Source organism: Chelmon rostratus, chromosome 14, assembly GCF_017976325.1.
Source record: "Chelmon rostratus isolate fCheRos1 chromosome 14, fCheRos1.pri, whole genome shotgun sequence".
NCBI classification, from domain to species: domain Eukaryota; kingdom Metazoa; phylum Chordata; class Actinopteri; order Chaetodontiformes; family Chaetodontidae; genus Chelmon; species Chelmon rostratus.
The window spans coordinates 6,294,811-6,319,412 of record NC_055671.1 but is presented as its reverse complement, the minus strand read 5'-3'; the positions used below and the strand labels follow the sequence as shown (position 1 = coordinate 6,319,412).

Sequence of the window (24,602 nt, the reverse complement as noted above, 5' to 3'; positions counted from 1 at the left end):
CCCTGCTCACGTAATCTTCCAGGTGGCTGCGTTCAGTCAGCCGTGGGTTCACACTTTAAACTGAATTATTCAAGCAGGTCAGCTGTGTCGTCGTCCTGTGAGGCTGCACTCTCTTCATCACTGGAACTGGGTCACACTACTCATGTAACGCAGCCCAGTCAAGCAGAGGGCTCAACACGAAGATCACAACTAGAACGTTATGGGTTCAAATCCACATCGCACTAAAGGGGCAGAAATCGCACCCAGCTCCAGCCTGCATCCCAAATTGTAGCTGAAACCGAGAAGACTGTGTCATCCCCACTGAGGCTTACATCTTAGCTATGCCAAATTTACACCGATTCAACTGATGCCAGGTATGAGTGCATCTGGAAATCTTGTCTGTGCACACAAATGAATGAATCTAATGCAGCATGCGGGTGCTCCATCCAGGAAAACCTGGACGCAGCAGTGATGGTTAAACCTGCCGTGGAAAGATTTCTTATCAGCATCTCGTCTCCTCCTTGCAGCTAAGGAAAAAAGTCGACCCAGACGCTCAGGATTATGTGGTTCCTCGATGTTATGCTGCTTTATGAGTAATGAAGTCTTAACTCTCCAAAAATTCCCAAAAGTTATTTTGCACCAGCACTTGGGGTTTCAAAAATGCAAATTTTCCTTGTGCAGCTTCTACTTTATTTTGAGTCATGGGTGTTTATTTAAAGCAAACTCAAGTTTTAGCTTGGCTCAGATTGTACGCTGTAATATTTGTCAGGGATGGGTGGATCAGTTGTAATTAAAGAAAGTTCACTGTGTTGTTTAGCTGTAATTACCTCCACTGGAGGTTCTGTTGTCTGTTGGGCTGAAAAGATTCTGTTGTTTGGTGAACAAATACACTTTGAGGCAACCAACAACACATTTGAATTCTGTTGGTCCACATGCAGAGCATCAGCTGTGTCGTTCCTCCCTGTGGGAACACCTCTGATTGACTTAAATGATAATCAGATCATAATGAAGAATAATGACAATAGATAAGAGGATAAATCAAGGCGGGAGCAATAAACGTAACAGTTGGCAATAACAACAAATCACATGGAAGTGCAGGGATCACAACATGGAAAAAACATGAAGAACAGCATGCATATGGAGTGTGACCTCATTGTTTGGATGGAGGTTTGTCATGCAGAACCTGCAGCGTTACTGCTTCACCATTTGCTCTTGCATCACTCTGCTTCTCAGCCTCTTGTTGTGCTTTGTGTCCTCTCGCTCGGTTTATCTTTCCAGTTCTCTCTCTGTCCTACCCTGCATCCAAATTTACTGATCAGACTCAAAAACATCCTTTAGAGAAGGGTTTTCTGCTGATTTGTGCCCAGATTTCTAGGTACACGTGGAGGCTTTAAATAACTCTTCTTATGTCCTGAATACTTTGTTTTTCCACCCACTCTCTGTCTTTGAGAGGACACCCCCCCACACACACACACATACACAGACTCCTCTTTTTTTCCTGACCACACCCAACAACCCACAACAGACTCGAGCTACATGCTAATGAGACCGTCTCCTAACTCCCTCCCGTTTCTTCCCTCCTCGCTCTCCATCACCACTTTTGTTCCAAAGTGCTTAATAAGTGATGGAGCGGTTAATCTGAGGATGATGCCCCCCAACGGCTCAGATGAAAGCGAAGCAGGAATAATCTGTAGAGCGCCCTAAGGCTGTGATTTCCCACCCTGCCAAACCCCCTCCTGCCTCTGCTCTCCCATTTTAGCACTTCCACCGTACCCTGAAGGACCCTCCCTCGAAAGCCCCTCTCTCACAAACACACACACACACACACACCTTCATTTTCACTCTGTTTTGCTTCCTCTTGCCTAAGCTCCAGTGAAGGCAGCAGGAAAGATCAAAGAGGTGGAGTGGGTCATCCCCTAAACGTACTTATAGAGACTGTTCAAATTAAATCTGATTGATTTATCCGCTCTCGACGCGGCTTGCGGCTATCGATGTCACCCTGCCCGCCATGTCAGCCAATCACGGGCCTCCGAGACCCACATGATGAAAATGCGGCACTTATTTTTGATGAGTAAGTCAAATAAGCCCAAGGCCATTTCTCCTTTCTTTTTGATTTCATCACTTTTCGATACGCAAGTCCCAACTGATCACCTTTGTTCCTCCATTAGCTGCTTCACAGGGATTTACAGTAAAGATCTTACAGAGCTGAGGCCAGGAATATGAATGTACACACACACTCGGTGCAGCATGACTTGGGGCTGCAGTTCTAAACCTAGGCAGGTTGTAAAAACAAAGCTGTTATAAACCCCTGTGTGTTCACCATGACAGTCAAAATAATGATAATAGTCTGTATGTATTTTGGTGGAAATCATGCATGCTTTGACAAAATGTTGGGCAAGCCCCTTAAAAAACTATTAAACAAGATTAAATGTTAAAAAAAGTAGACAAAGATTTAAGTTCGACCCTGGAGTTTAAAGCAATCTATGCCAGTTGTATAAATAATCAGCAATATTCCCCCAATGTCCTGTATTTTCTAGGAAATACCCTTATTGACTTTTTTGCTGAGAGTTAGATGAGATTATCGATACCACTCTTAGTTCTGTGTGTTAGCTATGAGCTGGAGCCAGGAGCCGATCAGTTTTAGGTCAGCATAAAGACTGGAGACATGGAAAATGTCAAATGACAAGTTGTGCTTTTTTTTACTGGGAGTTCAGTGCTGAAACAGCTCTGCTCCTGGAGTCTTCATGTAGTTAGAATTATTGAGCTTTCCCATAATAGGCACATTTCCCAAAATATCAATTTATTCCTTTAACCATCTAATATACCAGCCAACCATGCATTTTCCACAGGACAAACAGGACAGGACATGCAAACACAGAAAGACCCCAGCAACGAGCTGGATTTGAGCCCAGGACCTCGATGCTGTGAGGAGAGCCACGGCACAGCTTGCTATTTGGAAATCTGGAGTTATAGTTCACATGTTGTTCACGTCCAATATATAATATATATTATACAATATGAAAAGAAATCATTGTGGCCTGCTTAGCGTCACACAAGGTTAGTGTCATATAAAGGGAGAGTACAGTGAAGGTCAACCGCAGAGCATTTACAGGCAGATGTTTTCAGCAGCTGTAATGTTCCCAGGATGTCTTGTTACATGCAGACACAGTGAAACACCAAACTGCCCGAAGTGTCAGGTCCATTCCATGTACATTAGCATGGATTCTGAGCTGCTCCATATTCATGTCGGAGCGCCGTAGCCCTTAAATTGATCATTAATTTATCTCCAGCTCTTGAGGCTCTCTGTGATTGGCAGAGCTGTGCTGAAGCCTGCAGAGTGGAGGCCGGAGAATCGCAGAATCGACAGAATCACGGTGCTTGTCAGGGAGCGGCCGCAGTCCCACATGGAGTTTAGAGAGGAAACCAGGACCCAGTTCAACACTCCCTTCCCCCCTCTTGTCTGGTCATATGGAGCGGCTTTACGAGGGGCTGTGCCACCCAGCACATGTATAATTAAGGGCCAGGACTGGCCCTGATGTCAGAGCATAGGCACTCAGGGCTGAACCATCTGCTCCGTCACCTCTTCATGTCATGATCAAATGGGTTTATCTCCATCTTTGAAGGTTAAAAAAGTTATTCTGACCAGCAGTGGTGATTACACTCCTGAATTTATTTTACAACTGCCCTTTAGAAAACCTGGTGTCCTCGGTGCACAGATCTCAAGCAAAAGAAGAACTGAGAACCAGTAACTGGTTGTCACTTATCAGGCTTCTTATATACATAACATACTGTGAGAAGCTTTGATCATGAAGCACAAAAGATCTAAAACACCAGATATCTTCATACGTCATCTCTACTGAACTTTAAAACCAGTAACACCACAGCAGTGAGTGTTCAGCAGCGAACCTGACACCCAAAAAACATCTCAAGGTTTACTGCATTTACTAATTACTGCTTTTCTTTTCTTTCATGTACTCTCCCACTCCCACAAGAACACTTCATCTTATCTCCCCATTGGACTCCCTCCTCCTCCCCTGCTTGCATCTTTTCTGCTTTTATTATTCCCATGTCTCCGAAGCTCAAGGCCCCACACAGTTCATCTCCTCATACAGTTAATTTATCTCCACAGTACATTTTTATCTGTGCGAGGGCCTTTTAGGAAAATAAGGGCCCATTATTCTGCTCTTCTTACGCACATCAAAACTCATCCAACCAGCTAGACCAGGGAGCTGAAATAGTTTGCCTCTGACAAGATTCAGACAAATATTATCCCGGCTCATGGCTATCCTGTTATTATTATGTCACGTATGGAGTAAATTCGGGTTTTGGGGAACTGTGGCGGTCTGGCCTGGAGTTTGCGTGAGCCCACGGTATTCTGCGTTAGCATGTCCACATGTACAGCATGTAGGCGTGTTTTTATCGCCATAAATAGTGCATGAGCCAACAGTAGACAGTGGAGCACTAGATGTACGAATGTACAGTATGTGTTTGCGTTCTCCTGGCCGGGGGAGATCACACATGCATGTTCACTCAGTGATTTCTTTGATGTGATGTGTTGTGAAGTGATGGACTCTGGTTGACCCGTAGTATAGACGCCTGAACGCCGCCGCTATCCTCTAAAGCAGGGGTTGTCAAAGTGCGGCCCGCGGGCCAATGGTGGCCCTCAGCCACTGTGTCAAACTGTGCCTCCTAACAAGCGTCTGTCAGGTTAAGAATGACAACTTATGAGGAACATTATGTGAACGTTATGCGTTATAAGTGTAGGGTCCAGTCCTTTTGGAATCATGCTAGGAAGTAAAAGTCAGGATATTTTGGCCTTAGCTGCTTCAATCTTTTGTTCATGTGTCTTCTTTTATGTAAATTTACTACTAAACTTACATGTCTTCACTCTGCCGGAACTTCCAATATTGAAATGTCAAACTTGGACACTTGATGATGATGATTTTTGTTCATGTTACATATATAACAGCTAACATGAACCCATCCATTTCTATGTTCTCCTTCTGTCTTGTCTTGCCCCAAAATATCTCTTTTCTCCCTGTGGGTTTTTTTTCTCCTCCCATTTCCAAAACATGGTTTTCCCAGACATTCTTTCCAAGACGTGACGCATGGAGCGTGTACGTCTCGCAGTAACAAACCCCGGGAGTTAAAAATACTCTGTGGCGAGGGTTGGCTGACGTCTCCTCCATACTAACCTCTCCCTCTTCCTACGTTGTCGGTCAGACATACAGGCTGTCCTGCTCACCCTTCCTATCTGCTCCCCGTTTTATCTTCACCACCGAACACGCACTAACCCACATGTTTTTACACCATGCTATCATACTGTCTAGAGCTATCTGAGGCGCCTCGCGATGACATGATGGCTCTGTTTGGTTTGTTACGATGTGTTCGGAGTCTACACAAACTTAGATTCACCGAATATGCTCTCCTACGCTTTTTTTGGTAGCAACTGCTGTTTTAGAGTGAATACAGAACAGACAAATTATTAAATGTTCCTGTAGAATATCAATAATCTAACTTAGTATTATAAAAGGTTTCCTCTATCATTCATAGTTTTGATTAAACCTGATTCTTGACAGTTCAGGGTGACACATTTAGCAGAGAGGGATGTTTAGCAGAAAAACAGAGCATCCCACTTCCTAGTAAACCAAGCTGTCTCCCACCATTTCATTAGATCAAGGAAATTGTGCTCCTTGTATTTTATCTGAATCCCTTTATGAATCACTTTACAATCAGCAGTCTACCTACCAGCAGACACCGACTCTGAATCACAACTACCGTTCAGCCCAGCAGACAGTTTGTCTTACTGGTCTGGAGGCTTTAAAATGCAGCCTCGCATCTGTAACCTTTCCCCAGCAGAATATTTCTCCCCTCTAATTCAAATGGGATGGGACACGGCGGATGGAGATGGAGTTTGACAGGCATACACACATCCCCTGCCCCTATCGATCCATTATACAGAGGAATGCGCCTTTTAAGAGCAGTCAGCTCCGGCTGTCCTGCCGAATATAGATGGTGATTCGCTCTGCGTGTCTCCCAGGATGTGTGAGTGTGCGTGCATGTGGAAACCAGAGGACTGTAAGAGCGAGGAGAAGTCATCGACACAGAAAGGCACGATAACAGGCACACAGAGGAAGAGGAGGAGGAGGAGGAGGGAGAAAGGTGGCTGTCATCATATTTTGAGAGCAAATGACAACATAGAAGCTTTTTAAGTCTCCTAGATTGCCACTGAGATCATGCTTCCACTGTTTCAGACGTTATCCTCAATTATTTAGCCTTCATTAGCTCGCAGCATTGAAGTCTCACACCTTCTCTCCCTCTGCCTCTTCATTACATTCCTCTCTTTACTCACATCCTGAGTGTGCTGACCAGCTCTGGGAAAGGTTGACGAGGGGTCAAAGCACTGAACAAAACACAGCGTTTAGCAGTGTCTCCATCCCTCTGTCCCTCCCTCCTTCTTTCACTCTCCCTCTCTGTCCTCTGCTTCTCATTTCTCATTGACTGTTTATTGCTCCCTCCTCCCCTCCCTCCTCCCTTTGGAGGTGTGTCCATCAACATCTGGAGAAGCAGGGCCGCTCAGTGACAACGGGAGCTCATTCACTCCCGCGATCTCCCTCCCTCCCTCTCTCCCTCGCTCTCTCCCTCGCTCTCTCTCTCTGCCTCGCTCTAGCGCTCTGTATCTGTGTTTGCTGTAGTGGAAGTCAGATTGCACGCTGAGGAGATGTTGGCAGCTAACTGTGGAATGAGCTCACAGAGAGAGGAACCAGCGTGGAATTATTATCAGCCTTATCAGGGAGACCATGGCAGCATCTTGTTCTCCTTCCTGTCATCACTCTCTCCTTTTTTTGAAGTGAATATCTGAGTGTCAGCCGTGGTAGACTTTTTTTTGTTGTTGTTGTTGTGGCTCTCCAGCACCTGGTCCAGTGATCAGTAAGAGGTTACTTGGGGATCCATCCTCCCCCCTCCTCCTCATTGTAAGCGGCGTACTGTGGAAGGGGCATTCAAAGGCTTTTGGGATGACGGAAATCCTGGTGTCGGATGTAAACTTGAACTCGGTGTGTGAGCGTCTGGAGCACTGCTGCGTGGACCAGAACCAGCACAATCTGTCCAGCCAGCCGCAGACCCCCGTGCTCAAGAGGCACACCAACACCGGGGCCAAGCTATGGGGCCGCGTCCGCAGCAAGCTGCTCAGACAAAAGGTCTCTGACATATGCTAACATATGCACACACACACACGTCACATACACACACAAGCTGTGTTTCCTCTCCTTTATCGTTTGTACTCTCCTATTTGTCACTCTGTCACTTCCATCTGTTTGCTCTGCCTCTCCTTTATGCTCAGTGTGTTCCTCTCCGTGTGCTTGCGCTCTCTCCCTGGGTGTCTTTCTTTCAGTGCAGAGTTGACTATTGTTCTTATCTGATGGCTCTATTGACTGCAGTAGAGACAGTGATGTGGTGATAAACAAAAGGTGGCTAAAGTGTGACCTACCGTGACACCATCCACAGTGAACGCAAAAATAATATTCTTCAAAAAAGACAAGATTTATTCTTTTTTTTTCTCCTGAAATATGATCTTATTCTCAAATAACTCGTATCTATTTGATGCTGCTTATTGTAAATATTTGTCACTGAGCCTTATGTCAGCAAGTATAGTTTTTCCTGATGTTAAAGTTTTGAAAAATTGCATGGATACTAGAAAGCCTTATCACCTACCTGGATACTGGACTGAACAATGTCTTTATCAAGAGGTGAAAATCTCCATCACTTGAGAGATCCCTGCTTCAATGGTGTAACGTGAGAGAACAGTTTCCTCCCTATTGTCTAATTTCTGTCACTTTATATTTAACCTTTTCTCCCTCCCTGCCACCTCTGTTATTCCTCATATGAAGCTACTAATGAAGAGTACATGCCATTTCCAACTAAATTGTGTTGATTATGAGATGTTTCAGTATCAGAGTAGCTCCCCCTGCTGGTCCTTTTATGTACTGTCCTCCTCTGGCTGCGCTGATCTAATGCCCCTTTGGCATTTCAAGCACAGATTCCGCTAATTAACTGTCACATTAATCCAAATAACCCCTGAAACATGAGTCTAGCATATTTTGTGTCATGTCTTTTTAAATACAATTAGCATTGCAAGGGTGAGGTTTTGATTAAACTTTGTCGTTTTATAATTATGTGGCCAATTATCAGCAGTTTCTCCATAGTGTTTTGTTACTGGTTAGCTGTTGGCATTTCATTGTGTTTATATGAATGTTTAAGTGCACTTTATCATTCAAAGGTAATAGGTGGTTGGTAAATTAATGTGAATTAATTTTGTCTAAAGAGAGAAGGGCAGTTGTTGTCATTTGGTTTAAACCTTCAGGTTGGACTGAGGAATCTGACCCTTGTGTTGAGGAATCTGCTACCCAAAGCTGAGCGCTCACACACACACGTGCGCACACACACTCACGTCTGGTATAACGTAGTTTAAATGCTGATTCTGGACCGTGACTCACACATGGGAGCAGGAAAATGTCTCCTTCTTTCCCCCCCAATGTTTTTAGTGTGTGAACGATACAGAAGCAGCGAATGAGCCTGGTCTGGTCTGTTTTAGCTGCGTGTGCAGAGCTATGCACACGCAGCTAAAACTATGACTCATTTATTTTTATATATTTATTTCACTGTGTGTTTGCACATGTTTATTCAGCAGTTCTCCCCATCTTCATCACGAGTGCATCGCCAGCATTTTGAGCTGTAATTTGTGTGCATAATAAACAGGTTCAGGACAAAGAATCCAAGTTGAGAGTTGGCTTGACCTTTGGTTCAGGGCTTTCCATTATTCAACAGAGGCCTGAGGAAGGCTGACCACTGGTTATATTGAGCAGGATAAAACAAGGATTACATGCTAAGCCCAGACTTTACTGTGTTGACCTACAGGTCCGGTATTGATTCATTCCTCTCCCCTCTTTGTACACATGTATCCATGTCTTAATGTCAAACAATGTGATTAAGGAGGTTTCTGTATTTCATTACTGTCCAAATTTGTCAATTTTGCAGTTAGTTGCATGTGATCCTGCCCCCAGCTCTCATCGTGCTCAGAAATCCCCGTTCACCAGACTGCTCTGGGAAGTCCCATTCATCCTGCCATTCATTCTGAATGAGGCTTTGAGCGGCAGGTTTTATGAGGAAATTTGTGTTGCTGTTTTTCTGTGCTCTGGTGCCTTCTGATCCCATCAGATCTTCTACAAGTCAGTTCTTCCCCCCGCCCTGCATTTCTGTCTCTGCATGGTGGTGAGCTGTATTTGATGAGGGGTGAGAGCCGATAATGTTAAATCACCCACCTTCGTCATATGAAACAGTAACATGACTGGCTGCCGGAGGGTCTTTAAAACAATGGAAATGTGAAAATCTGAAGTCTAAAATGTCTAAAAACAATTCCAGTTTTTATATTAAGACAGGAACAGGGTTAAGATAGTGTATTTCATTACATATACTCTTAAAAAACCAGTTGGACATTACTTGTTTTTTATTTTTATATAATCTACACATTATTTTAATAGTATAATCGGCTTTATTCAAATTGTTTTTGCTGGCTTTATTTTGCATTTTAGTCCAAATGCGTCCAAAATCTACTTGCAAATTTGTCATCAAAGTGTCTTAAAAATATCAAATTTAACTTTCAAAAAACATGTAGATACTCATAATGAGGACGCGCAATGAAAACCAGTCTTTTTAATAATTATTGAGGGGGGCAGGGAAAGCAGTCCTAAGTCCCAGTCTGTGGCATGCATCATGTTATTCACAGGGTGTTGAGAGGAATGTGCATGCTAGAGGATGCGTGAGGGTATGGAAGTGCACCAGGGGAATTGTCCTCCTTCAGCCTAAAGCGGCACCTAATTAAGACACAGTGTGATGAGATGGAGGCTGGCTGGGAACACTAATTAGACTACAAGCAGACACAATGTATGGAATGTGTCCCAGCAGAAGAACAAATGATGATTAAGCCATGACTCGGTTGTTAGTCTGGGTTCTTGGCTGTGTGTTTAACACCATGTTCTTTTGGCTGATGACCTGTTTGCCGGGCAGGTTTGCTTTTTATTTTCTCTGTGCAGTTACAGTCAGCTTAGTGGGGAGAACAATGGAGCTGTCGTGCCGGCTTAGCCGTGGAAGAGAATCGGATCCGACCATTATCATCCGCCCTTGGCCTCGCTCATCCCACCTCTCGCCCCCGCTGCATTTTAGCCCACATACGAAATTATGCTCTCCCATTTGAGTATGTTGATTAGTGCAGATGAGATATTAGGGTTTCATCCCTCCTGCGTGCCTAAAATGCCAGCCAGTCCCCTAATGGCCTTTTATATAGGCCACATAAATCTCCGTCTGTCCCCACCGGAGGGCATAGCCCTTTATTGGCCCCAATCCATCCCTGTGCGCAGGCTCTGCGATTGGTTAATGAGCTCCAGGAGGGGAGCGGCAGGTCAGCAAAGCATTCTCAGGTTGATACCCACTGTGACCCCCTCTGGGATGAGTCCAGCCCCACTGCTTCTGGCCGTACAGCAGGCCGTATGCAGGGTGGCTTTAATCTCAGCAGGGTGACAGCAAGGCATTAATCATGTAATTAGATGGTGAGTTAAGAGATGTGGGCTTCTGGTATGTTCATCACATGTTTTAACAGTGGTCCCGGCTTAGGTAGTGGCAGGGAAGTTGTTACGGTGAACAGTTCTGCATGAAGAGAATGACTCAAGGTTACCACGTGGATTCAGGGAATTTGATACATTTATCTAAGAAAGTCAAGTCCAGTCAGTTTATGACTGGTTTTGGTGGTTTGTTTAAACAGATGTTGGTTTGCAACACTTTTCTGAAAGTTTTCTTCTAAATTAATATTACCAGGCCAGGAAGAAGACTTTTTTTTAGCTCATGGAAGCGCTCCAACTCACAGACTCTCTGAAAAAGTTGGTGAGTGCTACATCAGAACTGAAGTGAGCTCCCTGTGATCATCGTACTGGCACCTGCTTCAAGACCGACACATCATACTTCCTCTGTGACTTTGTCGACTCCACTGAGTAAACATACGTGGAGATGATCTCATGGCTCACAAATGTTATTATGCTGTTAGAGGTAAAGATCACAAATAACCTGAACGGTGACATAATGAGCCAGCTCACAGCTACGCAGTGTCCCCATAAGGCAGGCAAGAACAAGAACATCACAGTAGATCTATCCAAGACAAACATGAGGGTTCATCAGAGGACAAAAATGCGACTTAGATCCCAGTCTCTTGATAGCATGTGTGAATGTTGTCACTGCTGCACTAGATTAAATCAGAAATATGGTGGTTCATGTGTCTTACAATGGAACAAAGCAGTCCTTGCATCTGTGACTTCATCATGTAGATTTTATATAATAGATGAAGATCTGGAGTGAAAGGGGAGAGTTAACTGTCAAGGTTTAGGCTGAAATCAATCTTTACTGAGTCAATTCATACTGAACATCATACAAAATGGCAACAACAAGAGAGTAGTGTGTTTTAAGGGAAAGAAAACATGAAAGCACAATTGGATGAATTAAGTATTTGTGTTTAACTCAAAGCACTAAAGGGATTTCTGTATTTTTCTGCTTGTAAGTGTAGGATAACTCATGATTCTTTGTGCAGGCTGCAGGCGGGGTCGTGTTGCATAAGTATAGCAATCGTCTGTGTATTGCTATTTACAGGCCCCATAAGAGAATCACACACACACACTGCCTGCAGAGATGCAAGACTACTCTACAAATCACAACCCTCTGCTGGCTGAAAACCCTCACCGATTGGCTCAAACAATGAAGTTAGGGAGCCAGGCAACATGGCAACCGAGTCAAAGACCTCACATGGCCACGGTGACATCAGCAGCTGTTGAGTAAAGAGGCTCGCTGTCACTGATGCACATATAAACATTTTGCTTATGTGGTTCATTTGTCTAAAAATAGTCACGCTTGTAGTCCCTGAAGCAAATATACGGCTGCATGATGTTTTAGCTGCAGAGAAAAAGGCTCAGCCATTGCGCAAACAGTTACTGTAATCTTGCTAAAGCCAAGGAGCCGTGCAGTTTGAGCTACGTTCTAATTAAAGGACTAATAAAAAGCTTTCTGCAGCTGAATGAATATTTAATCAGCCAGAGAGCAGCAATGGAAAACTGCGATGAAACACAAAAGAGAAATTAAACAGAAATTCATTAATTTAGCATATCAAAAGATCAAGTTGTGTTTTGAATATTGTCACCAGCATGCATTAACTCTCCAGCACGGCAACAATGGGCTAATTAAGCATGTAGGGGTTTTATTATTAAAGGCTTTAAACATGACTTCAGTAACTGACTGCTTAGCACAATGTCTGGGCTATTTCAGCACACACTTACTTAAATCTTTTTTGTTTTACATCAACTTAATCAGCACTAGTTTGTTCAGAAAAGTGTGTGCAGAACAAACAAGCATCCAAGACCGTGCACTTAATTGCAACCCAATGGTTAAATCTGGGTAGCATAGCTTAAAAAATAAGACATTAACATGCAGGAATTATACTGCACACAGAAATCCCAGCAAAGGAAAAGAGCTGCACTTTTTGTGCACATATTGCGAGTGTGAATTTTTTTCCTCCTTGTCAGTAAAGAATGCTTTCGTGTCTAGTGTTCTGATGGATGGATCATACCACTGAGGGGCCCCTGGGCCAAACAGGTTCATGCGTAGGACCTTGTGCATGGTTCTTGCATGGCCACTTGGCAATACATGTGCTCTTTTTTCTGACAAATCGAGACTCTGGATTTGTAATGTTCTCCTGCTGTTGTGCTGCATGTGCTGAAGCAGGTCTCCGAAGCCTTCTGTGTGTTCTGTAGGAAATGTAAACAGCTCCAGAGGGGTGCAGACCTCTGACTGTCCTGCTGTGTCGGTCTGTTGTTGCTGTCACTCTCATACAGGCCTCAGGAGTGTGGCTCATATGTCACGTGCTGATGAAGGAGGGCAGGATTATCTTTGTAGAGCGGAGGGGGGGAGAACTTAGGCAGCCAGTTCCCGTAGTGTAGTGGTTATCACGTTCGCCTAACACGCGAAAGGTCCTCGGTTCGAAACCGGGCGGGAACAGCACTTTTTCTTATCCTTTGTGAACAGAATATATTGAGAAATGAGGTGAGCTGTTGAGTGTGTGTGAGTGATGATGTGCATTGTCACATTCAGTGGTCTAATGGTAAATAAACAGGCAAAACTGGCTGCTTATGACAATATCTGTGACCAGGTTTGTCAGAATAAGCAACTGATTTTGACTTATATTTCTTTTTGGCCACTGCTTCACTCAGCTGCTCGTTGTCAGACCTCCAGTGTTGGTTATCAAATTTTCGCTCTCACACCTTCAAAGAGATTGACAGCCCAAACTTGTTCTCAGCCAAAAGGCTGTATCACCACATCTCACTCTCTGAATCATGATACAGAGAAATGAAGATGAAAGGAAATTATGCTCACGTGAGGTTACCTCTCTACCAAGTGTTTCTCTCTTCGTTGCAAAAACTGAACGTGTGAAGGGACTGCCTGTTCTCCGGCCCCCGTCTGCTTCAAAAGACCATGTGGCAGCAAAACAGCATGATTTATCTTATCTGCTTTGTTCTGTCCCTGCAGATCAGTCGGACCAGAGTACAGGCTGTGTCTTCGTCCTGGCTCACGGCTGTCTGCTTCTCCTTTTGAACTTCAGACTCTTGGCCATAATATTTCTGCCTGTGTTCTGCTTGACTGACGGAAAGTTCCAAAAAGACAAGCAATCATCAGTTTTCTGCAGGGCCTACAAGTGGGCAACATTCCCCCGTTGCAATCGGACTTATTTCAGACGGTCAAACATACCAAAGAGCAATGCGATGAAGATTTAATGTGTGTGTGAGCATACATGGGCCAGGTTTAATAGGCTTGCGAGAAAGTAAACGGGCAGCACGGTGACCAGCTGAGCCCCAACCCTGGTACACACGCAGAGACATACAGTATGAGCTGCTTACAGAACAATGAGTTCTCCTACAACAGAGCAGCCTGCTGGTTGGATTGCTCTGTCCTCCAAACACGCACATATTTATTGCATTCTATATAAGGAAAAAGCTGCAGTGTCCCAACTGGAATGCGTACAAATCAGTGCGCGCATCGGTCCAGTAGATTTAAAGTATTTCTGTGCTTTGCTCAGGGCTGCAGTCCCTTCTGGCCTCTCTTCGTATATCCATGATAGTTTTCATGGCTTCATAAATGGAGTTTTGCCACAGGAGAGAGGCAGTCCTAATCGGAACCATATCAGCCTGAGGATGTCTCTGAAAAAAAAAAAACATGAGACACTTTCTGTCTTTTATCTTTTCCTAGACATGCACACATATGTATAGTAGACGCTTGTGTGCTCGAAATCCCCTTCAAGCACTCTTATGAACGGAAATTGGTCATTGGACTTTTCATCTTCTTGGAATGAGATGAAAGGGGACTAAAGCTGTGCTGGTTTGCTTTCTGTGACTTCTTAAAAGGTCTGCAAAGGTGGTAAAATACAGTAAATAAGCAAAAAGTTAGTTTCAATCAAGAAGTTTATTTCTTAATTTGTGTTTCTGATTGGCGGAGCTGCAAAAGTTTTGCTCTATAACCTGCTGCCCTCCTCCAGTCAGTTTCCTGGCTGAGCTGTCACTCAGGATAAAACCTTTAATCCTCTTGCCACTTTGTTTAGACCAGCTGACTGGACACATCCCCCAATAAGTCACAATTCATTTCCAAGAAGGCTGTTTGTTGTCATGCAACAATTTCTTGCTAATTCTGCGAGTAATATTTAGATGAAGTCAGTCTGAGTTTGCATTGTGCAGGCCTCCTTAGCCAAACTGTCTGCAGCCATCCCTTTAAGCTGACTCATTCCACAGTAAAAGGAAAAGAGGGCAAACAAGTTCTTCTCTAAGTATTTTTAATAAGAAAAGAGCTCAGGTGATAAAACAGTTTCCAGAGGGGTGAATGAGTGTAACGGCTGCCAGTAAAGGATCCTCTATGTTTTTACAGCCCCATTGCACTACATTCATTTTCAATCAGGTTTTTTGGAAATTAGCAGAGGGTAACAGGAAGGAAATAGGTGGGAGAAGCAGTTTGTGTTTTTTCAGTGAGTCTACTTCGAGGGGTTACAGGAGGCGTCAGCAGCGAGTCCTGGATCTTTGCCCAGTTCTCTTCTTGGCAGTAGCTGTGTAAAGACCAATTGCAGTGATTACCTGTCCCTCCTCGTCTCAAACCCAAACCCTGCTGGGAAAACAGGCTTTAACGATAATAGGAATGCGTGAAACCGATGCCAAATGGCCTTTTTACGAGGTAATGAAATAAGCTCACTGAGAACTTTTAATGGCTGCAGCCTAATGCTGACAATGAGAGGAGTGTGCTGCCCTTGTGCTCACCCAACAATCATTATTTTCCTCCACGTTGAGCACATCTCTATGCAGGGTTGTAATGATGTAACGGTGTAGCGCAGTAGCGCTCAAGCAGCCTATAAAAAAGGCATTAGCTGTTGTGGCCTCACGCAGCAGGCATAGACTCCAGGAGACATCAGACAACAACAGGCTGCCATCTATCATGTCTCAGAGGGCATCATGGGACGTGCAATCCAGACTTTGAGAATGTGTGCGGTGAAGTAGGCCAAGTGTGTCTGGAGCCCTTGTGGGACCTCTAGGAGACTGTTGAGGGCATATGTGGGAAAGATAAGTGGCCTTCTTTCCTAAAGAAGACTGTGGTGTTGTAAAGCAGCAGTACCTGGGCACACAGCTTGACTTGGCTGGTTCAAAGGTGAACTCTGAACTTAGTCAAAATTAATCACAGTTTTCAAAGTGCTGCCCCTCACCTTCTCCTCACCTTATGACTTTGTCAGCAAAGGTCAAAGTTGCTTTGAGATCATGTATAGTTTGGGGGCGGAGCCATCTGGCAGACGGTTTCTGTAGTGTAGTGGTTATCATGTTTGCCTAACACACGGAAGGCACTCAGTTCAAAGTCCTGCACAAATGTTGTAGAATTTGTGAGCAAGTAAAAGTGAAGTCTGTCAAGCCGCTGTACCTGAACCAACGTGAGGGTGGGGAGATGTTGATTGAATCATTGGAGGGATTTTTTTAGACATTTTCTGATATTTTCTTAAAAAAATACAGCAGTTCTCATGAGAGTGAGAGTGAGGACCTCTACATGAATGACACACTAATTCTCACTAAGTGAAACATGAAGGGGTGAATCTCATCATCATCTCTCACGCACGAGTCTACTCCCTCCTCGCATGCACTACATTTCACTTCACTTGCTGCCCTCTTTAGAATTTAACACTGCTTAGAAATGAAACAAGGCCACTTATTTAAATACAGACAGGCCTGCCTGGGAATTCACACCAGGAAGGTAAAGTCTGGCTTAATTTTGTTGTTTTAGTGTTACAAATAGACTCCATGAGTTAAATTGGGAAAAGCCTCCAGATATTTAAACCCTTAACTAAGAAAAACGCATACGTTGGAATTAAACAAGCTGTTTCCTTTTTGATGAATGTACAGGTGACAGGTGCTTGTTGTTGTTCCCTGTCAGAAATGAAATGCGGCTTGTCCACACTCACTATTGTTGTCTGCTGATTTGATCAAGCAGTCTCCTCTTGAAGGAAAATCCCCGCAAGAATGAAGTCATGCACCCTTATTCGGTCAAAGACTACAAAAGTCTTATCACACAATGTCCTGTCTCTGTTGTGTCTTTCAGCTGGATCCTCAGACAGTGCAGTCCAAGAACTGGCACATGGACGTCATAGAAATGAACGGGGTAAGACACGAGCATTTTCTACTCTGAAAGGACTTAACCTCTGACATAATAAACTGTAAATATTGTAATGAGATGTGTTATTTTTATCAAACGAGATGTGAGGTTGCCCAGTGTACACACAGACTTTAGCTGGTGATACAAAGAAATCTCTTTTTTAAATATCTGTTTAGCAGTAAGGTTTACGATAAAATCAAAGATGTCAGGTATTGTACTCACATCAGTGGGTTAGTCTTCAAATTTCAATGTCTAAACCTCTAAATCTCTAAGCCTAAATAAATAAAAAGACAAAATGAGGGTTTTATAAGGGTCCCAGAGTTCATTTCTGGCCTCTTCGTGGAATGCAGTTTACTTTAGCCATGTTTGTTCGTCTTCAGATCAAAGTGGAGTTCTCCATGAAGTTTACAAGTCGGGACCTCAGCTTGAAGAGAACGCCGTCCAAAAAGCAGAGTGGGGTGTTTGGAGTGAAAATCAACGTGGTGACAAAGTAAGCATGTTCCCGTCATTGAGACCAGAGTGAGCTTTTACCTCAGCAGCTAAAAATAAAACAAGCAACTTTGTACACATTCACTGAATCATCAGAACAGTAACATGGGTGCTGCGTGTGTCCGCAGGCGCGAGCGCTCCAAGGTGCCTTACATTGTCCGTCAGTGCATTGAGGAAGTGGAGAAGAGGGGGATTGACGAAGTGGGAATCTACAGGATCTCAGGGGTGGCCACTGATATCCAGGCCCTCAAAACAGCATTCGACACCAGTAAGACTCCACTCACTGTCTGTCTACGTGACGCTCTTCCTCCCGTCATCTTGACTGATGGAGTTAAAGCAGATTACAGTTTATAAACCAGAAGCATGTTTACCAGTAAAATCCCATCTGTGAATCTTTGTAAAAATGACAGAATGCCATGCCGGTCATCAAGCGTTTGCCCCCATAGATGTAGCGTGTGCATGAAGGCTGTTTAGGGTGTCTAAAGTTTTAAATGTGGAGCTCAGGCGGTTTCTGTAATTGAGGCCTTAGCTGTAACACTCTGTAGAGAAGACATTTGTGGCCTTTTGTGACAGATGAGGAGCAGCAGCTGTCAAGCATTCAAGTTTCATGTTGCATAAGAGTCTCTTTGCGTCAGTCACAGCTGCTTTTACGTCACCCGGCATCACCTTTCATTCTTCTGTGTAATATTAAGCGCGTCTGCATCTGTGCCCGTCTGGATGTGGGAGATGACATCACTCCTGGAGAGAGAGAGCAGCTGTGTTATTGTGAACCTTTAATAATGGAGTGTGTTCAGCTTCTAATCCTTGGTTGTGTCTCACCTGCAGATACCAAAGACATTCTGGTGATGCTGAGTGACATGGACATCAACGCCATCGCGGGAACACTGAAGCTGTACTTCAGGGAGCTGCCGGAGCCTCTGCTCACCGACCGCCTCTACCCCGCCTTCATGGAGGGCATAGGTGTGTGACCTTAGGTCCCGGAACTGTGCGTTGGGCCCTGTTAGAGTCTGACAAGGGAGTTCAATTAGCCCACCTGGAAGAGAAAAGCTGTCTTGTCAGTAATTGTATCTGACATCTTTTTCCTCTCCTTCACAGCGCTGTCAGACCCGGCAGCCAAGGAGAACTGCATGATGCACCTCCTGCGCTCCCTACCTGACCCCAACCTCATGACCTTCCTCACTCTGCTAGAACACCTCAAACGGTACACACACACGCACACACACACACACCTCTTTATCACAAACCCCCTGACTGACCGGCTGCTGTTTGTTCCTGCAGGGTGGCTGAGAAGGAGCCCATCAACAAGATGTCCCTCCATAACCTGGCCACTGTGTTTGGCCCCACTCTGCTCAGGCCCTCAGAGTCAGAGAGCACGAAGGGACAGCACATCACCTCCGCCTCTGACATCTGGTCACATGACGTGATGGCACAGGTACACACACACAGCTGCTTTTGAAGAGACACATAGTACTTTTATACCATAATTAATCTCTGGTGCTCTCTGTCCCTTTGCCTTACATACAACATAATATGAATAGAAACAGAGTAGCTACCCCTCTGTGAGCATACGCAGTAAATTGCAGACCGGTGCGTGTGTGCACATTTCCTCGGTCACTGCACGTTTTTCCGGATGAATTTTACTCCCACGTCGCTAAGTGACCCATGTCACTGCGGTCTACTCTCCCAGCTGTATTTAGGCTGCAGGCCATCTTTTCAGCTCTACGGAGAGATGAGTTTCCTGTGCACGAATCTCTTTTCTTGACAGAGTAAACAACTTCCACAGTAAATCATCATAAATAGAGCACCATGCACATGCAGGAGGTCCCGCCTGTCCATTACAGCCAAGTGTTAGTATTGGAAGTTACTTAAAATCTAAATGTTTATTGCATATGTTTACAAAATGTCTAACACCATGAAAGAAGCTTCCTCCACCATATCCTGAATATTATCTCAGACAGTTACAGGAGATATGGATATATAAGATTGATCAAAGAACACATCCAATAATATTTAAGAAAGGGAAGCAGTCAGGGGTATAGAGAATATGTAGAATAGTAAAATACATATTGGATATTCAAACAGCCACTGTTTTTCCTGCTAAGCTGCTAGCAGCATTAAACAATCAAATTTTCCGTACATATGCCCATCTGATTAAACTGATTAAAGGGGAGATTAAGGGATATTTGTGGAGCAGTGCAGCAGGGAACATTAGACTGAGTCACCTGTTTTAGTGCAGCTGATTTTCCAGACTTACTAGTTATAAATTTGAAATGTTCAGAGGTGATTTTCTCAGAGTTTATTGGCTGTCAGAACAGGACCTACAAGTTAAATCAGTCAATCAAAAAATAGCCTTTTGTTGTTTTGCCCGATCAGTCACATTGAGGTCAGGAACAAGTATTCTTTCATGGGAGCTGCGAAAAGCAGATGAACAGGAACTGCAGACAAATATCAAGTATCAATGAACAAAGGCAAATTACAGCTACAGAGAGACAATAGAGCAAAGTAAAACTTCCTGCATAAGTGCTGAATTAGGCCGTAGACCAACATCAAAGCAGGAGGCTCACGAGCCAAACCTACTTCAATACTAACTAAAAATAAAATCCATAATAATCATTTAAAATTCACCCAAACAAGAAAACATTCTGTGGTTGTCAAGAGAGAAAAAAGCACGAGAAGATGTCTGCTTCATGTGGTTGATTTCAGGAAAAAGAAAAAAGTTAGGAGGATCCAAGAAACCTTGGAGATAAAACTATGAACCAATATTAAATGCACCCATTCATAAGAAGACACAACCAAAGATTCACAAAGTCAAAGCAACACAAAGTCCCAGACTGAGAGGCAGCCAGACCAGCAGTCCTCACACCAGACACAGGCACAACTTCTAATGCTCCCACAGGATCTTATAAGCGCTTCAGTCCCAGCTCAGGTGCACCTTATTGAGCAATCAGACACACACACCTTGCATACCTGAGCGAAGCTGGAGAGGAAAAGCGACAAATTGCAGGGAACACATGCAGCCTTAACAAGTTCCAAACCTCAGAGCATGATTGTCCCGCAGGGAGGACAAAGAAGAACAGCAGGAGGGACAGACTCCATGAATGTTAAGTTCTTTCATGTTGCACTAACAGTATGTTTTGACTCACAGTGTCTGGCTGGGCTGTTGGAGGGACGCAGTGTTTTCTGGATTTTGAAAGTCCCTGCATTAGATTGAGGAGTAGACCTAGAGGGATTCATTCTGCATGAATTAAAAGGCTTGTTTGCTCTCTCCTCAGGTCCAGGTGCTGCTGTATTACCTGCAGCATCCTCCCATCTCCTTTGCCGAACTGAAGCGCAACACACTCTACTTTTCCACTGACGTTTAATTCCCCCCCACCTCCCTCAGGGCGCCATCTGGAGAGGAGAGAGTGAGAGACTCCATACAAACCTTGGTCCCCGCCTCTTGGTCCTCCTGCCTCACCTCTCCTCCCAGCAGGCAGCTCATCTCGACTGTACAGCCCCCACCCCCCATCTCTCCTGTCTACACCCCCCAAACCAACCACCTCACGCACCCCCCCCCCCCCTGTCCTGAAATGAGATGGAGCTGAGCACATAGGGAGGTGGTGAAGGAGATTTCCCGGCCGTCTAGTAGTCATATGTCGCGTCCCGTTTGTAATGTGGGGAGAGCAGAGCCGACCCCCGCCTCCCACCGACGAGACGACAAGGCATTCTGGGACCACAGCGGGAAAGGTCGGGGCGGTCCGGAAGCCGCAGCCTGGCACGATGGCACAGGATCACTCCCGTGTGTGTCGTGGTGTCATCCAGCGAGCCCTTTCCAGACTCTGGCTTGATGATCGCAGAAACCAGTCGAGTCCTCCAGCGTCGTTTTCCTCATCAGAGGCATTCCAGAAAAATGGCATTTACACGTTTAATAATTATGTTCAACAGCTGTTTTGTTTCCTTTTTCAATCTTTCTGGCTTTGTGCATGTACGTGGTGGAGGAGGCCGGGTTGTGTGAGTGACAATGTGGATGTACTTGATCTGAGTGAGTGTGTATGTGTGTGCGTGTTTAAGGGACTATGAGAACTTGTGAGGTTTAGAAGTGGCTGGGAAGCCGTCCTAATAAATGGCTGGTGATGTGTCTCTCTGTACTGACAGACAGGAGAGAACTGCCCTCCCCAGTGAGTCTTGGCCAAATTAGCCCTATTTATTTTGAATATATATAATATGTGTGCCTGTACAGTTCTGTGCAACTAGAGAAATGCTCTAAGGAGTCTGTTTTTTGAAGTTTATTCAGGTAGTGATGTTATTTTTAGTCTGATTTTCTCATTCACCATGTCCATGGTTGGTAAGCTGTACTGAAAAGATCACCAGAAAGTCTGCCAATTAATTTCAGATCACTTTGTAGAGGAGAACGGGCACTCAGTGACATGAGGGTTGTTGGGGAAAAAAACACAATGAATGGAACATTTAGCTTTTTTTCTTGTTGTTTCATTGCAAGCCTGTTCCAAGTGTCTTACTGCACCAGTATAATCTATAGGATGATTTGTGTAGTTGCCCTCGTTGCATGTTCAGCTTGTCAATCAAACCAGGCCAGGTAACACAAAGGTAGGATGTCTCTGCAAGGCCCTCGCTAAGACTGGCAAACGCCCATCTCTGCTCTGTACAAAGCCAACCTTTCTGCTATCAAGCCTGCGACATATCTTAAAATACTGTAAGCACTGCTAGATGAGTACTATTTGATATTTTTAATATAAGATTAAAATGAAATAAAAAATGTTGTATTTTACTTCCTTTGAGAAGAATTTCAATATACTGTAATATTGAGGCTAAATGTTAATGTGAACTTTTTCCCCCTTTTTTTAGTAAAATAAAAGTTACCAAAACACGCTCACTTTGTGTCTGTGTGTGTTGAGATTTAAGAGCTGGGATATCAATAATACTGACTTTCTGGAGACAGTGGATCAATGATATAATAGCTAACCATGATAAAAATGCTGCATCATAACATTTTCATATCGACACATTGTACGACGATTGTGATTGACTGGAGCGTGTGAAGATAACAGCCACCCTCACCCCAACTGTCCACGCCCCCACCTCGACTGACATGCAGCGAGAATGGATGATAATGTGCCTTTACTCTGTATCATTCAGCTCCAGGGAACATTGCTCGCAGGATCTGTCAGATTTGTGACTTCCTTCATTTAATGTTTGTTGCACACGATTCACCTGATCATTCACCACATCCTGTAGAACTTTAGCAGATTATAGCTGTCTTACAACAACAAATAACAGATGTATAAAAGAGAAGGAGGAGTTGGCCAGTGGTTTAAAGGAAGTTGCTGTAAAGCTGCACACACCTAATCCATATTCTAATCAACAATTATTATTATTGATCCTGAAAGATGAATCACATTTGGACATTTAAAATTTCAGATCCTTTGCATATTGCACCCCCTGGTGGTGAATTTTAAAAATTGCTGAAAGTGACACATCAGTGCTGTAAACCGCTGATAGGTTGTAAGTCCTGCAGCCATTACTGCTGCGATGAGAGGGGTCCAAAGTTAGTCCTTCTGCATCACTGAACATCTTCGAGAGAGCTTCATGATTAGGTTGTGCCAAAGAACATTTACAAGAAAACCTGCAGGCAAAGATATTCCTCATCTGTTAACTGTGTGTGATATCTACTTGAATGGATAGTAAGAAGAACATGGATGCTGTTTTTCAAAAGGGCTTTTGACTGAGCCCTTTGATGCTTCCTCAATCGAGTCAAGAATCACTTCACAGAGGGGCTCTGGCTCAAGGGACCACTGATCCTTTGGGCTCCAAGACCTGCAACCTGTAGGCTTAACCTGTAACCAGCCCTTAGAAATCTGGGCCAGGACATAAAGAGAGCCAAATCTTGGTGTAGAGTCTGTCAAATTTTTAAATCTAACATAATTTTGCTCTTCTTCTTACAATTAAGAATAAGTGTCACATATGAATGCTCCCAAGACTTGCTCTCACCACTGATATTATTGAAGAGCGCTCAGGAGTGACCAGCAGAGGCCGCCGCTGTACACTTTCCACACTTTGGAGGATAGAAGGTCTGTCCCAGCACACACACTATCTCTAAAATGAAGACGTGAATGACAGGATGGATTCAGCATGACTACAATCAAATGTTGACGCATTGATGATGTTCACAAACACATTAAGATTAGTCATAAAAGGTGCAATAATTACATTAGTTAAGCTGAGTGGGTTTGAATGACAGAGGCATTAACAATTGAATTGTTATGGAAGTGTGAAGCATACTAATTGTTAGTGTTAGCTAGTGTTAGATACAATGCATGAGGTGGATTCAGTGTTTGAGGGAGGGCACCACGGGGAGACATGACTGTGGTCCTTATTTAACAACACTTAGGAGTCACAGCAGTCTCCTAATGTCTAACCACAAAATGTTTTCGACAACGCACCTTGCATGTATTACTAAACTTACTGCACACCATGGAGCGTTTTGTCCACTGTGATTTTTATTTGGTGCTCTCTACTTTTCTCACTTCCTCTGCTTCAAGTTTCCTGATGTTGCTTTTGCGACCGAGGGAAAGCGGCAGTCGTGCGTAAAAGCGCGCGGCGCGTCGCGATGGCGCAGCTCCTCTCCTCCTCGTTGTTAGTGTGTGCCTCGTTATCGTTATTACAGTCTGTTTTGTAATGTCATCCGTGTTCGGCACCTCTGAGGAACTCTGGATGTGCACAACCTCGCCTGTTTTATTATAAACAGAATAATTATTTTGAAATGTATAACTTAAACTCTGCAGTCATATATGTGATCTGTAATTTATGCAGCCAATTTGTATCGTTTAGAAAACGTTTCTCACAGGTTCAACAGGTTTTCCCAGGCGATCAAGTACAGTAAATAATGATTACCATGACATTTTCTTGCTCTGTTGAACTGTACGATGTTTTATATCACTGTTAACAGGGCCTGTTGTGTGTTGGAGGCTCAGTGTTTTGCTTATTTGAACCCAAATATATAATCTTATGAGAAATGCTTAGAATTTGACATGTTCACATTTTCAGCATTTTTCTGCTATCAATAATCCGGTTTGTGTTTCTTCTGTTTGTGTCTTTCCTCAGTCTTTTCAACCTATAACACCCATTTTTGGGAAGAATTAATCTGAACTTTTTTTTTTTTTTTACTGTAACCGTTTTTTTCCAATTCCTTTCACATTTTATGAAAAGAATCCCATGACCCAAAGAAGAAAAAGTGATTTGGTTTGGGCTGTGCCTCATATTTGGTCTGTAACGGCTCTGTTCACCACGTAATAAAAATAATTATGACTAGAATTAAGGCAACATTCTAAACTAAAGATAATTTGCAGTTTTATGGACATGTGTAAACTTCATGAAGA

General features: G+C 43.9%; 1 protein-coding gene and 1 non-coding gene across 5 annotated transcripts in view; both read left to right on the top strand.

Moving 5' to 3' along the window:
* Positions 1-22,095, top strand: part of abr (ABR activator of RhoGEF and GTPase) — a 121,738-nt gene extending 99,643 nt beyond the window's left edge. For 3 of the 4 annotated variants that reach the window (XM_041951646.1, XM_041951648.1, XM_041951649.1), the window contains 7 exons: positions 16,687-16,746; positions 17,121-17,230; positions 17,358-17,497; positions 18,055-18,189; positions 18,325-18,430; positions 18,508-18,661; positions 20,502-22,095. In XM_041951646.1, coding sequence (XP_041807580.1) covers positions 16,687-16,746; positions 17,121-17,230; positions 17,358-17,497; positions 18,055-18,189; positions 18,325-18,430; positions 18,508-18,661; positions 20,502-20,591 — 795 coding nt within the window. In that variant the 3' untranslated portion in view covers positions 20,592-22,095. Of the gene's footprint in view, positions 1-6,591; positions 7,179-16,686; positions 16,747-17,120; positions 17,231-17,357; positions 17,498-18,054; positions 18,190-18,324; positions 18,431-18,507; positions 18,662-20,501 lie in introns of those variants that run through there. The other variant, XM_041951650.1, reaches the window with a different exon arrangement.
* Positions 12,996-13,068, top strand: trnav-aac. Its single transcript has one exon. It is a non-coding gene; the product is annotated as a tRNA-Val (tRNA).
* Positions 22,096-24,602: the final 2,507 nt, after the last annotated feature.